Below are 15,207 nucleotides of genomic sequence, written 5' to 3'. Positions count from 1 at the left end.
CAGACCCGCGGATCGGCCGCGGAAGTCCCGATGAGGTTGGGATCAGCCGCCTCACCCGACCTAGATGCCACATTTTCCGGGGGGGGATTTGAAGTGTGCTCTCATTATTTTATCCAGGTTAAAGGAGGTGCCAAACCACCTGTTGCTGATGATGGACCTGTATAATGTATATGTAACAGAAAAACGATGATACTTTACATCTTTCATGTCAAATGAGATGGAGGAACTGAGTGAAATCCAGGTTAGCCGGGAAGTGGTGTTAGGTAAATTGAATTGATTAAAGGCCGATAAATCCCCAGGGCCAGATAAGTTGCACCCCAGAGTACTTAAGGAAGTAGCCCCAGAAATAGTGGACCCATTAGTGATAATTTTTCAAAACTCTTTAGATTCTGGAGTAGTTCCTGAGGACTGGAGGGTAGCTAATGTAACCCCACTTTTTAAAAAGGGAGGGAGAGAGAAAACGGGGAATTACAGACCAGTTAGTCTAACATCGGTAGTGGGGAAAATGCTAGAGTCAGTTATTAAAGATGGGATAGCAGCACATTTGGAAAATGGTGAAATCATTGGACAAAGTCAGCATGGATTTATGAAAGGTAAATCATGTCTGACGAATCTTATAGAATTTTTCGAGGATGTAACTAGTAGAGTGGATAAGGGAGAACCAGTGGATGTGTTATATCTGGACTTTCAGAAGGCTTTCGACAAGGTACCACATAAGAGATTAGTATACAAACTTAAATCACACGGTATTGGGGGTTCAGTATTGATGTGGATAGAGAACTGGCTGGCAGACAGGAAGCAAAGAGTAGGAGTAAACGGGTCCTTTTCAGAATGGCAGGCAGTGACTAGTGGAGTACCGCAAGGCTCAGTGCTGGGAACCCAGCTATTTACAATATATATTAATGATTTGGACGAGGGAATTGAATGCAACATCTCCAAGTTTGCTGATGACATGAAGCTGGAGGGCAGTGTTAGCTGTGAGGAGGATGCTAGGAGGCTGCAAGGTGACTTGGATAGGCTGGGTGAGTGGGCAAATACATGGCAGATGCAGTATAATGTGGATAAATGTGAGGTTATCCACTTTGGTGGCAAAAACAGGAAAGTAATAATAATAATAATGGATGGGATTTATATAGCGCCTTTCTAATACTCAAGGCGCTTTACATCGCATTATTAATTCACTCCTCAGTCACACTCGGTGGTGGTAAGCTACTTCTGTAGCCACAGCTGCCCTGGGGCAGACTGACGGAAGCGTGGCTGCCAATCTGCGCCTACGGCCCCTCCGACCACCACCAATCACTCACACACATTCACACACATTCACACACAGGCAAAGGTGGGTGAAGTGTTTTGCCCAAGGACACAACGACAGTATGCACTCCAAGCGGGATTCGAACCGGCTACCTTCCGGTCGCCAGCCGAACACTTAGCCCATTGTGCCATCTGTCGTCCCAGTAGACTATTATCTGAATGGTGGCCGATTAGGAAAAGGGGAGATGCAACGAGACCTGAGTGTCATTGTACGCCAGTCATTGAAAGTAGGCATGCAGGTGCAGCAGGCAGTGAAGAAAGCGAATGGTATGTTAGCATTCATAGCAAAAGGATTTGTGTATAGGAGCAGGGAGGTTCTACTGCAGTTGTACAGGGTCTTGGTGAGACCACACCTGGAGTATTGCGTACAGTATTGGTCTCCTAATCTGAGGAAGGACATTCTTGCCATAGAGGGAGTACAGAGAAGGTTCTCCAGACTGATTCCTGGAATGTCAGGACTTTCATATGAAGAAAGACTGGATAGACTCGGCTTGTACTCACTAGAATTTAGAAGATTGAGGGGGGATCTTATAGAAACTTACAAAATTCTTAAGGGGTTGGACAGGCTAGATGCAGGAAGATTATTCCCGATGTTGGGGAAGTCCAGAACAAGGGGTCACAGTTTAAGGATAAGGGGAAAATCTTTTAGGACCGAGATGAGAAAAACATTTTTCACCCAGAGAGTGGTGAATCTCTGGAATTCTCTGCCACAGAATGTAGTTGAGGCCAGTTCATTGACTATATTTAAGAGGGAGTTAGATGTGGCCCTTGTGGCTAAAGGGATCAGGGGGTATGGAGAGAAGGCAGGTACGGGATACTGAGTTGGATGATCAGCCATGATCAGATTGAATGGCGGTGCAGGCTCGAAGGGCCGAATGGCCTACTCCTGCACCTATTTTCTATATTTCCATGATATATCAGTTGCCTGCTATAAATAAGAATGTAATTGTTCCGATAGCTGGGGCTCCCGTCTGTGTGTAGGAAGGAACTGCAGATGCTGGTTGACACGGAAGATAGACACAAAATGCTGGAATAACTCAGCGGGTCAGGCAGCATCTCTGGAGAAAGGGAATAGGTGACATTTCAGATCGAGACCATTGATGGACTGAGCTCCATCCATAACTCTCTGCAATTTCTTTCGGTCTTGGGCAGAGTATAGTTGAACGAAGCAGTGGTACAACCCGACAGTATGCTTTCCATTGTACATCTTTACAAGTTGGGAAAGAGTCGAAGGAGACTTGCCGGGCTTCCAACAGACCCACCAGAGCCGACAACAGACCCACCTGAGCCGACAACAAATTCACCAGCCTGAAAATTGCTGTGGTCCCAGTAGTGAATGTATAGAACCTCTCGATTCTGAATGAGTGAAAATCAGAACACAAAGTGCTGGAGGAACTCGCCCTGTCAGGCAGTGTCTGTGGAAGGAATGGACAGACGGGGTTATGATTTCGGACCCTTCTATGGATTGAAAGAAGTGTGCTGATCTGAAATGTCACCTGTCCATTCTTGTTCTTTTCAAAGATCAGCAATAACACCTTGGGTGTTTTTGTTCAGTGGTCTGATAGCAGCTGGAAAGAAGCTGTTCCTGAATAGTGTGGTAAGAAGCTTTTGTACCTTCTCCTCAACGAGAAAGGGGAGAATACCGGTAGTATGGTGGCGCAGTGGTAGAGTTGCTGCCTTTATGCCCCTGTCCCACTTAGGAAACCTGAACGGAAACCTCTGGAGACTTTGCGCCCCGCACAAGGTTTCCATGCGGTTCCTGGAGGTTGCAGGTGGTTGCCGGAGGTTGCAGGTAGTGGAAGCAGGTAGGGAGACTGACAAAAACCTCCGGGAACCGCACGGAAACCTTGGGTGGGGCGCAAAGTCTCCAGAGGTTTCCGTTCAGGTTTCCTAAGTGGGACAGGGGCATTACAGTGCCAGAGACCAGGGTTCGGTCCTGACCACAGGTGCTGCCTGCACAGAGTTTGTACGTTCTCCTTGTGACCGTGTGGGTTTTCGCCGGGTGCTACGGTTTCCTCCCACACTCCAGAGACGTACACGTTTGTAGGTTAATTGCCCGTGGTACAGATTGTAAATCATTCCTTGTGTGTAGGATAGTGCTAGTGTACGGGGTAAGCGTTGGTCGGCACAAGCTAGGTGGGCCAAGCGGCCTGTTTCCGCACTGTAGCTCGAAGGTCTAAAGTCTAATGGCAGCTTGCAACACAAAGTCATACAGCACAGAGCAGAACACTCAGTACATCCCAGTCATTTCAATTTTGCAGGAACATTTTGATTTATGCACTCTTTAGCTCCCTCTGCAGTTTGTGTGTTGGGGCTTCAAGCAATTTGTTAACAGTTTCATGTCCGAATCGTGCAGCAAGGAAACAGGCCCTTCAGCCCAACCTGCCCATGCAGACCATCGTGTTCCATCTATACTAGTCCCACCGGCCCATTTCCCCGACAAATCTGTCCTCTCCATGTCCCTGTCTAAATGTCTTTTAAATATTGTTATAGTATCTACCTCAACTACCTCCACTGGCAGCTTGTTCTATGCACTCAAGACCCAGAAACTCTGGCAACAGGCAGAAACGCATATAACCATATAACCATATAACAATTACAGCACGGAAACAGGCCATCTCGACCCCTCTAGTCCGTGCCGAACACATAATCTCCCCAAGTCCCATATACCTGCGCTCAGACCATAACCCTCCATTCCTTTCCCATCCATATAACTATCCAATTTATTTTTAAATGATAAAAACGAACCTGCCTCCACCACCTTTACTGGAAGCTCATTCCACACAGCTACCACTCTCTGAGTAAAGAAGTTCCCCCTCATGTTACCCCTAAACTTCAGTCCCTTAATTCTCAAGTCATGTCCCCTTGTTTGAGTCTTCCCTACTCTCAGTGGGAAAAGCTTTTCCACGTCAACTCTGTCTATCCCTCTCATCATTTTAAAAACCTCTATCAAGTCCCCCCTTAACCTTCTGCGCTCCAAAGAATAAAGCCCTAACTTGTTCAACCTTTCTCTGTAACTTAGTTGCTGAAACCCAGGCAACATTCTAGTAAATCTCCTCTGTACTCTCTCTATTTTGTTGACATCCTTCCTATAATTAGGCGACCAAAATTGTACACCATACTCCAGAATTGGCCTCACCAATGCCTTGTACAATTTTAACATTACATCCCAACTTCTATACTCAATGCATAAATAAATTATTCATGACTTCAAAAATAAACCAGCCAGCAAAACAAGAGATTAGTGCAAAACACAACGAGAAAACAAGTCCAGGGTGGTGCAGGAGTGGCACGGTCTATAGTGTTCCGTTGCAGAGGTAGGATTGTGCAGCTTAGTTCAAGAACCTGATGTGTGTGTGCGCGCACGCACGCATGTTTTAGATTAGTTTTAGAGATACAGCGTGGGTACAGGCCCTTCGGCCCACCAAGTCCATGCTGACCAGCAATTCAATTCAATTCAATTCAATTCAACTTTATTGTCATTGCACAAATACAAGTATAGGTACAACAAAATGCAGTTTAGCGTCTGGTCATAGTCATAGTGCAAGATAGTAGAAGTAAAAATAAAAATACAAAATAAGCATACAATAAAAAAAAAAAATACTGGTTAACAATGTGTGGATTGTGGATGAATTAAAACAGGTACATAGGCAAATAACTGTATACAAATGGGAGAGTCTAAAGATAGCTAGCGACGGGACTCTGAGTTCAGCAGTGTTGTTGAAAAAGCTGTTCCTCAGCCTGCTTGTGCGAGACCTGAGGCTCCTGTACCGCCTCTCTGATGGGAGGAGGGCAAACAGTCCATGGTTAGGGTGAGAGGGGTCCTTGATGATTTTCCCGTCCCGTCTCAGACGCCGTTTGCGGTGGAGGGCATCCATGGCAGGGAGCGGGGCACCGATGATGTGCTGAGCGGTTTTCACCACCCGTTGCAGTGCCTTCCTGTCAGCTGTGGTGCAGCTGCTGTACCATACCGTGAAGCAGGTGGTCAGGATGCTTTCGATGGTACAGCGGTAAAAGTTGGACAGGATCTGGGGGGACAGGTGAGCTTTCTTGAGCCTCCTCAGAAAGTAAAGGCGCTGCTGCGCCTTTTTGATCAATTTGGTGGTATTGAGGGACCAGGACAGATCCTCTGAGATGTGTACCCCGAGGAATTTGTAGTTGGAGACGCGCTCCACCTCAGTCCCGTTTATGTGGATGGGGGTATGTCTGCCACCTCTGGTCTTCCTGAAGTCAACAATGATTTCCTTCATCTTCTTGGAGTTGAGGACGAGGTTATTGTTGGCACACCAGGTTGTCAGGTGCTGGACCTCCTCCCTATAGGCTGATTCGTTGTTGTCGCTGATCAGTCCTACCACCGTGGTGTCATCGGCAAATTTTATGATGGCGTTGGAGCCATACTTAGGGACGCAGTCATGGGTGAAGAGGGAGTAGAGGAGAGGCCTGAGCACACAGCCCTGTGGCACGCCGGTGTTCAGTGTTAGAGTGGAGGAGGTGAGGTTGTTGATCCTAACAGACTGTGGTCTGTTGGTGAGGAAATCCAGTGTCCAATTGCAGAGGGAGGTGGTGATGCCAAGTCCGCTGAGTTTGGTGATCAAGCTGGCGGGGATGACAGTGTTAAAGGCGGAGCTGAAGTCGATGACCATGCACTGGTTCTATCCTGCACAAAGAACAATTTATGGAATTATTCAATCAATGGTGCTTTATTGTCACGTGTGTCCTGCACGGTAACATTCTTTTTGCAGAGATCACACATGCACGAGTCGTCGTATTTTGGTGCTGTTTAAAAAGCCAATTAACCTGCAAACCCGCACGAATTTTGGGTGCGCGAGGAAACCGAAGCACCTGCAGGAAACCCACACAGTCACAAGGAGAACGTACAAACTCCGTACAGACAGCACCCGTATTCAGGATCGAACCCGGGTCTCTGGCACTGTGAGGCTGCAACTCTATCGCTGTGCCATTGTACTGCCCATTATGCAATAGTTTGTGTGTGTTGTGTGTGTGTGTTGTGTTTGTGTGTGTGTGTGTGTGTAGTGTGTGTGTGTGTGTGTGTGTGTTGTGTGTGTAGTGTGTAGTGTGTGTGTGTTGTGTGTGTGTGTGTATAGTGTGTGTGTTTGTGTGTGTGTGTAGTGTGTGTGTTTGTGTGTGTGTGTGTGTGTGTGTGTAGTGTGTGTGTTTGTGTGTGTGTGTAGTGTGTGTGTGTGTGTGTGTTGTGAGTGTGTTTGTGTGTGTGTGTTGTGTGTGTAGTGTGTGTGTAGTGTGTGTGTGTGTGTGTTGTGTGTGTAGTGTGTGTGTGTGTGTAATGTGTGTGTGTGTGTGTGTGTGTTGTGTGTGTAGTGTGTAGTGTGTGTGTGTGTGTAATGTGTGTGTGTGTGTGTGTGTGTGTGTGTGTGTGTGTGTGTGTGTGTGTGTGTGTGTGTGTGTGTGTGTGTGTTGTGTGTGTAGTGTGTGTGTGTTTGTGTGTGTGTGTGTGTGTGTGTGCAGTGTGTGTGTGTAGTGTGTGTGTGTGTGTGTTGTGTGTGTGTAGTGTGTAGTGTGTGTGTGTTTGTGTGTGTGTTTGTGTGTTTGTGTGTGTGTGTGTGTCCCAACCTCCCTTGCCATCTCTCCCTCCTTCCCTCGCTTTCACTCTCTTGCTCTCTCTGACTCTCCTGACACTGACTGCTCTTCTTTGACATCGGTCAGCAGTGGTTTGTAAGTAAGATGCAAGTGTTTCTGTTTTGTGATTTAATACAACATGTTTACACAGCGGCTGCGATGTGGTGAACCATCTCATGGTCTAACAGGATTGTTTTCAAACAGAATTTGACACTGAGCCTCACGAGGAGATATCGGGTTCAATGTCACTGGAGCTGCTAACTCGTGGTGCCAGGGACCAGTATCGATCCCTAATCTGCTCTCCCTGTGACCGCAGGAGTTTCCACGGCTGCTCCAGTTTCCTCCCACATCCGGTGATGTCCCTGGTAGATGAGCTGGCCACTGTAAATTCCCCCTTAGTCACAGAGTCACACAGCACGGAAACAGGTCCTTCGGCCCAGCTTGCCCACACCGACCAAGATGCCCTGTCTGCACTAGTCCCACCTGCCCGCGTTTGACCCATTTCCCTCAAAACCTGACTAAATAATTTTAAAATGTTGTTATAGTACATGCCTCAACTACCTCCTCAGGCAGGGTGTTCCATACACCCACCACCCGCTGTGTGAAAAGGTTGCCCCTCGGGTAACTATTAAATGTATCTCCTGCGCTCCGAGGCACAGTGTCCCAGGCTGCTCAACCTTTCCCTATAGCTCAGGCTCTCGAGTCCTGGCAACATCCTCATAAATCTTGTCTGTACCCTTTCCTACCAGGCATTGGTTTATCATTGTTACATGTACAAAGATACAGCAAAAAAAAATAGTGTTCTGTCCAGATAGATCAGACCACACGTGGGTACAATAGGTAGTACACAAAGAAAAAATAAACAATTACAGAGGAAGTTCATTGACTATAATACTAGAACATTACATTCATACTCTCTCTGGCACTTTTCACTACCTTGCACTACCTGTTCTTGTAAAGCCACAAAGTTCTGGAGTAACTCAGTGAATCAGGCAGCATCTCTGGAGAATATGAATAGTTTAGTTTGGAGCAACAGCGTGGAAACAGGCTCTTCGGCCCACCGAGTCGCACCGACTAGCGTTGCCAACTTTCTCACTCCCAAATAAGGGACAAATTCCCGACGGCAATTCGTTGACCGACTCGGCCGTGGCTGGGTGAATGATGAGTTGGCCCGGGCGCTGGACTGAACACAAAGCCCAGCTGGCGGGACCGCTGGCCCGCTGACTAGGCTTTGTATTCTGCTGCTCACAATGTCCGGCGCCCCATCCAACTCATGAACCGATGATCGGCCATGAGAAGGAGGGATGGTGGTGTCAGAGGTAAGCGAAGGCCCAAAGATCGGACAGCTGACTGGGCTGCCGACCGTCCGGGCCAGGGGCGAGGCTGTGGGCTCGACTACATCGGGACGGGTGAGGCTGGGCCGGACGCGGCGCTCCGACCTGACAATCCCCTCGACCTGAGTAGTAGCAGCCAAATACGGGACAATGGCGGTCCCGTATAGGACAAACCTATTTAGCCCAATATACGGGTTGTCCTGGCTAATACGGGACAGTTGGCAACCCTAGCGCCAACCAACAATCACCCATACACACTAGTTCTATCCTACATACTAGAGACAGTTTTGTCGAAGCCAATGAACCTACAAGTCACAGGGAGAATGTGACAACTCCACACAGCCAGCACCCGTAATCAGGATCGAACCCCCGTCTCTCATGCTGTAAGGCATCAACGCCACCACCGCACTATTTTGCTGTGCCATAAATAGGTGACACTTTGGATCGCGACCCTTCTTCTGCCTGACCTGCTGAGTTACTCCAGTACTTTGTGTGTTTTCTTTTGTAAACCAGCATCTGCAGTTCCTTGTGTATCGCCTGTTGTACATGTGTGTGGCTTGATTGATCTGGTGCATAGTCTGATCAGATTTGATTGGATAGCATGTACACGTGACAATAATTAACCAACTAAATAACGTCCTCCGTAAAGAGAAGTCATTTGAGGGAAGCAGAATCGAAGGGACCAGGTCTGATTATTTTATTTTGCTTTGTTCTTAATACAAGAACAAGTTTGTTTTTTCTTATCAAAATCCCATCGGAATTTTCAGAGAATTGGAAGTTGCAAGATGGCACTGGAACGTGGCGACTCTGTGCTTACTGCTCCAGAAGAGGATCCCTTGTACTCAATGCAGTATGATTTGACTGGATTGCATGGATATCTTTCTGTCCTGGGCCTCCTCCATTGCCAGTGCGAGACCACACTCAGACTGGAGGGACAGCACCTCATATTCTGCTTGGGTAGCTCACAACCCAACGGTATGAACATTGAAAGACACAAAGTGCTGGGGTAACTCAGTGGGTCAGGCAGCATCCCTGGAGAACAAGGATAGGTGATGTTTACGGGTCGAGAGTTTCGGGGTGTCAGGGGCTATGGGGAGAAGGCAGAAGAGTGAGGTTGAGATGGAAAGATAGACCAGCCATGATTAAAAGGTTAGTAACCCCAAGGGGCTGAACGGCCTGATTCTGCCCCAATGACATGAACTTGTGAGACTCTAGCATCATGTACCTTTCTGTGGTAAATCAGCAACTGCAGTGCCTTGTATTTATGGTATGAACCTTTGAATTATCTAATTTTAGGTAACTAACCTATAAATACCACCCCCCCCTATTCCTCCCCCCCCCCCCCCCCCCCCCCACCCTTCCCAGTGCCCCAACTAGATTTGCACCCATTTCGCACTTTATACATGTACACGTGACAATGAATAAAACTAACTAACTAAGCACTTCACTTGAATCCCTCTTAATCTGTGCTTCTTTGAGTCTAAAACTGATTAGGAAGCTACTGTTTTTCGAAGGATCGATTATTTTGTTACTTCTTTGTGTTTTCCAGTTTTTGGGAGTGGCCTTTCTCGGAGTTGGACTCTGGGCTTGGAATGAAAAGGTAAGAGTATCTGATCACTCCTGCGGAACTGCACAAAATGCACGTCTGAAGACCCCCTTCTGCAATGAGCAGCCAGAGGAAGCTCTCGAAGTGGACACAATTACGGCGTTAAAGATATTTGGAAATATATATGGATAGGTAGGATTTAGAAGGCCATATGAGCCAAATGTAGGCACGTGGGACTAGCCCAGAATGCCAACCTGGTCAGCACAGACAAGCTGGGCCGAAGGGCCTGTTTCCATGACATACGGCTCTATGATTATGAACAATGAATGGATTCTGAAATGTTCCTTTTTTGCTTTGCTTTGAACAAGAGAAACCAATCAAAGAACAAAGCGGTTATTTGTTGCATGAAATTCCGGGCAGTGGGAGGAGAGCCAGTGAGGGGGTGTTCGGGATAAAGGCCGAGTCACTAAAAATCATTTAGATCATTTCAACGATGTGCAAGTTTAGTATAGAGACACAGTGTGAAAACAGGCCCTTTGGCCCACCGCGTCCGTGCCGACTAACGATCACCCTGTAAACTAGTTCTATCCTACACGGGGATATCCTACTGGGAACAATTTACAGAAGCCAATTAACCTGCAAACCTGCACATATTTGGGATGTGGGAGGAAACCGGAGCACCCGGAAAAAACATACACTGTCACAGGGAGAACGTGCAAACGCCATACAAACAGCGCCCGTAGTCAGGATCGAACCCGAGTCTCTAGCGCTGTGAGGCAGCAACATTACCACTGCGCCGCTGAGTGTCGATCACAATCACCATTTCCTACCTGGGACTGTGTGGTCAGCTCGGAGCGGGGCTTAATATCCCACTCGAGATTCAGCACTCCTTGCAATTTACCAACTTTAATATTTTCTTTGCAATGCACAAAACATCACTTCGATTTTCCATGCAGAATTATTGCTTTGAAGCCGCAAAGACTACTTTAAAAGTGCAACGCAAAGGAAAGCATCAATGTAAAGATTTAAGCCAAACAACAAATTAGTGGAGGGACTCGGCAGGTCAGGCAGGAGGAGGGAATGGATAGACGACATTGCGTGGTCGAGACCCTTCTTCAGCCTAATTTAGGCCTTGACCTGAAATGTTGACTGTTCATTTCTATCCATAGATGTTTAGTTTATTATTGTCATGTGTACCGAGGTACAATGAAAAGCTTTTTATCACGTGCTATCCAGTCAGCAAAAAGATTATACATGATTGCAATCAAGCCGTCCACAGAGTACAGATACAGGCTGAAGGGTATAACATTTAGTGCAAGATAAAGTCCGATTAAATATCTCTAGTTGGTGTAGGATGGTTCAGTTGCCTGATAACAGCTGATGCTGCCTGACTACTGAGTTCCTTTGGCACTTTTGCGTGTTTTGCTCAAGATTCCAGCATCTGCAGTTTGTTATGTGTCACTGTGCAACGTGTCACTAGGTTTTGGTCCAGGTTTATAAGTACCAAACCTTCGTGGACTTTCTATTCATAATAACACGTTGAGTCCTCAGATGAAACTGTGGTCAAAAATGGTACGTCTAAAAAAACAGAACTGGGATGTGCTTAGTTTTATTTTAGTTTAGACATACCGCTTAGAAACAGGCTCTTCAGCTACCGGGTCCACGCCAACCATCCATCACAAGTAAGCTGGGAAAAGTGCAGAGAAGTTATGCCAGGATGCTGCCAAGACTAGAAAGCCTCAGCTATAGGGCGAGGTTGGGCAGGCTTGAACTTTCTTCCTTTGAGTGCAGAAGGCTGACGGGTGATCTTACAGAGGTGTATAAAATCATGAAGGGTGAATGCACAGTCTTTTACCCAGGGTAGGGGAATCAAGAACTAGAGAGTATAGGTTTAATTGCAAGATACAGCATGACAACAGGCCCTTCAGCCCACCGAGTCCATTGATCACCCATTCACACACGTTCTACGTTATCCCACTTTCCCATCCACTCTCTGTGCACAAGGGGGCAATTTACACCAGCCAGTTGATCTACAAACACGCACGTCTTTGGGATGTGGGAGAAAACCCACGCGGTCACAGGGTAAACGTACAAACTCCACACAGACAGCAGTCAAGGTCAGGATCGAACCCGGGTCTCTGGGGCAGTGAGGCAGTGGAGAAGGATTGGGGTTGTTGTTGTTTGCGGCCCGTGTGTGTGTGTCACGTTGGTTGAGTGGTCGTGTCTGCGTGTTGTCTTACAGGGCGTGTTGTCGAATATCTCGTCCATCACGGATCTCGGGGGCTTTGACCCAGTCTGGTCGTTCCTCGTTGTTGGAGGAGTGATGTTCATCCTGGGATTCGCTGGGTGCATCGGAGCGCTACGAGAGAACACTTTTCTCCTCAAGTTTGTAAGTGAATCCTGGAGTAAGTTTAGAGACTGGGCATCATGGTCGCCATCGGCAAGTTGGGCCGAAGGGCCTGTTTCCCTGCTGTATGACTTCATGACTATTTTAAGTAAGGCATATAAACCTTTAAAATACACAACGTGTTGTATATTGCTAATATTATCTGATCTGATTGGATACCATGTAAAACAAAGCTTTTCTGATCCCCAACCCAAAACGCCACCGATCCTGTGTCTCCAGACCCTGCCTGACCCGCTGAGTTACTCCAGCACTTTGTGTCTATCTTTTCACCATAGTTTAGTTTAGAGACACATTGTGGGAACAGGCCCTTCGGCCAACTGAGTCCACGCTGACCAGCGATCACCCTGTAGCACTATCCTACACACAGGGGACAACAATATTTACAGAAGCCAATTAACCTACAAACTGCACATCTTTGGCCTCCACAGTCATCTGGCAATGGATTCCACAGTTTCACAACCCTTTGCTAAAGATTTTCATCCTCATCTCCATTCTGAAGGTACAACTTTTTATTCTGAAAGTATTCTGGAACATTCTCCCCACATCCGCTCTATCCAGGCTTTCAGTAGGTTTCAATTAGATCCCCCCCTCAACCTTGTAAACTCCAGTGAGTACAGGCCCAGAGTTATCAAATGCTCATTATATGTTAACCCAATCATCTCCAGGATCATTTTCGTAAACCTTCTCTGGACCCTCTCCAACACCAACGCATCACTCCTTCGATAGACACAAAATGCTGGAGTAACTCAGCCAGGGTCAGGCAGCATCACTGGAGAGCAGGAATGGGTGACGTTTTGGGTCCAAACCCGCCTTGGATATGGTTTTCATGCTGTATAGTCATACAGCGTGGAAATAGGCCCTTTGGCCCAACTTGCCCACGCCGACCAACATGCCCCATCTGCCTGTATTTGGCCCATATCCCTCTAAACCTGCCCTATCTATGTACCAGTCCATGTACTGTGTAATGTTACTAAAATGTTACTTTTAAATGTTGTTATAATACCTGCCTTGGGTACATCCACTGGCCACTTGTTCCATACACTCACCACCCTCTGAGTGAAACGGCAGCCTCCATGTTTGCTATCAACTCTTGCCCCCATCTGCTGATCAGTGTCTTCATGCAGATTTGTGTTGCAAGCTCACACAAAGTGATTAGAATCTATAGTCTTTTATTAGCAACTCTGCAGAGGTAACTTGACAAGCTTTCATCTCAGCATGCATAACTAGTCTAAGAGGGAGAGAGAGAGGGGAGCTCTCTAATAAGTCTGTGTGCGGAGCCACAGCATGAGTGACACTAATCGACAACTCGTGACCCGAAACATCAACATGCCCCTTTTGCCTTCATGGATGCTGCCTGGCCTGCTGGGTTCTTCCAACAGATTATTATTTTTTTTGCCTCAAGGACTCATCTGGGTGCCTTTCAGATTGTGAACTATTTTGTTCTTTAAGAAGTCATTAAGCTGGAAAAGATGCAGAGAAGATTTATGAAGATGTTGCCAAAACTCTAGAGCCATGCCTTGGAGCGCAGGAGGCTGAGGGGGTGATCCTATAGAGGTGTATAAATTCATAAGCAGAATATATAGGGTGAATGCACAGTCTTTTACCTGGGTAAGTGAATCAAGAATGAAAGGGCATGGGTTTAATTGAAACGGACAGCATTGAAATAGGTTCTTCGGCGCACTGAGTCCACGCTGACCATCGATTACTTGTTCAAACTATGTTATCCCACTTTCACATCCAGTCCCTAAACACTAGGGGCAATTTACAGAGGCTAATTAACCAACAAACCCGCATGTCTTTGTGTACTATTCTAAAGGGCCTGTCCCACTTGGGCGTCATTTGCACATCACAACGCACGTGATGTGCGCATGGTACGCGGCGGGTAGGCAGTGACGCGCACTCACGCGGTGCCCCAGGATTTTGGGATTCACAAAATCTTCGCGTGCCACCTGTGTGACGTGCAAATGACGCCCAAGTGGGAAAGGCCCTTAAGTCACCACTAATCCCTCTACCAAGGCAGACTGCCGTTGAGCACAGATTCTGATGGCTGTGTTGTTGCTTTGAGCAACAGCTTTGTAGGTGAATGGTGCCAGTGTGTGGAATCTCTGTAACTCTGTTCTCTTCATTGTGAAACAGTTCTCAGTGTTCCTCGGAGTGATATTTTTCCTGGAGCTTACTGCGGGAGTGCTGGCTTTCGTCTTTAAGGACTGGATTCGAGATCAGCTCAACCTTTTTATCAACAAGAACGTTAGAGCCTATCGAGACGACATTGACCTCCAAAACCTCATCGACTTCACGCAGGAGTATGTAAGTCGTCAAACTGTGGGGAGATCTCACAACATCGAGCACTACAGCACAAGAACAGGTCTTTCGGCCTGCAATGTCTGTGTTGAACATGATGTCAAGACCATCTGCACGTGATCCATATTCCTTCATTCACTGCATATCTATGTGCCCTCCAAAACCTGTCAAACACCACTGTTGTATCAGCCTCCACCACCACCCCTGGCAGCACGTTCCAGGCACCCTCCACCTTCTCTGCATTTAAGAAAAAACTTGCCCTGCACATCTCCTTTAAATTTTGCCCCTTTCGTAATAGACAATAGACAATAGACAATAGGTGCAGGAGTAGGCCATTTGGCCCTTCGAGCCAGCACCGCCATTCAATGTGATCATGGCTGATCATCCCCAATCAGTACCCCGTTCCTGCCTTCTCCCCATATCTCCTGACTCCGCTATTTTTAAAGAGCCCTAGCTAGCTCTCTCTTGAAAGCATCCAGAGAACCTGCCTCCACCGCCCTCTGAGGCAGAGAATTCCACAGACTCACAACTCTCTGTGAGAAAAAGTGTTTCCTCGTCTCCGTTCTAAATGGCTTCTTCTTTATTCTGAAACTGTGGCCCCAGGTTCTGGACTCACCCAACATCGGGAACATGTTTCCTGCCTCTAGTGTGTCCAAGCCCTTAACAATCTTATACGTTTCAATGAAATCCCATCTCATCCTTCTAAACTCCAG

The 15,207-nt window shown here is 47.1% G+C and overlaps 1 protein-coding gene across 1 annotated transcript in view; it reads left to right on the top strand.

Annotated features, from left to right (window-relative positions):
- The window catches only part of tspan5 (tetraspanin 5), a 70,464-nt gene that overhangs the window by 45,881 nt on the left and 9,376 nt on the right, over positions 1 to 15,207 (top strand). The window contains exons 2-4 of the mRNA XM_033022679.1: positions 9,790 to 9,840; positions 12,029 to 12,175; positions 14,330 to 14,500. Of these exons, the coding sequence (XP_032878570.1) occupies positions 9,790 to 9,840; positions 12,029 to 12,175; positions 14,330 to 14,500 (369 nt within the window). The remainder of the gene's footprint in view (positions 1 to 9,789; positions 9,841 to 12,028; positions 12,176 to 14,329; positions 14,501 to 15,207) is intronic.

This window comes from Amblyraja radiata, chromosome 1 (genome assembly GCF_010909765.2).
Source record: "Amblyraja radiata isolate CabotCenter1 chromosome 1, sAmbRad1.1.pri, whole genome shotgun sequence".
In the NCBI taxonomy this organism is placed as follows: Eukaryota; Metazoa; Chordata; class Chondrichthyes; order Rajiformes; family Rajidae; genus Amblyraja; species Amblyraja radiata.
The sequence above is the reverse complement of the archived record's forward strand: the minus strand, read 5'-3'. Positions and strand labels throughout refer to the sequence as shown.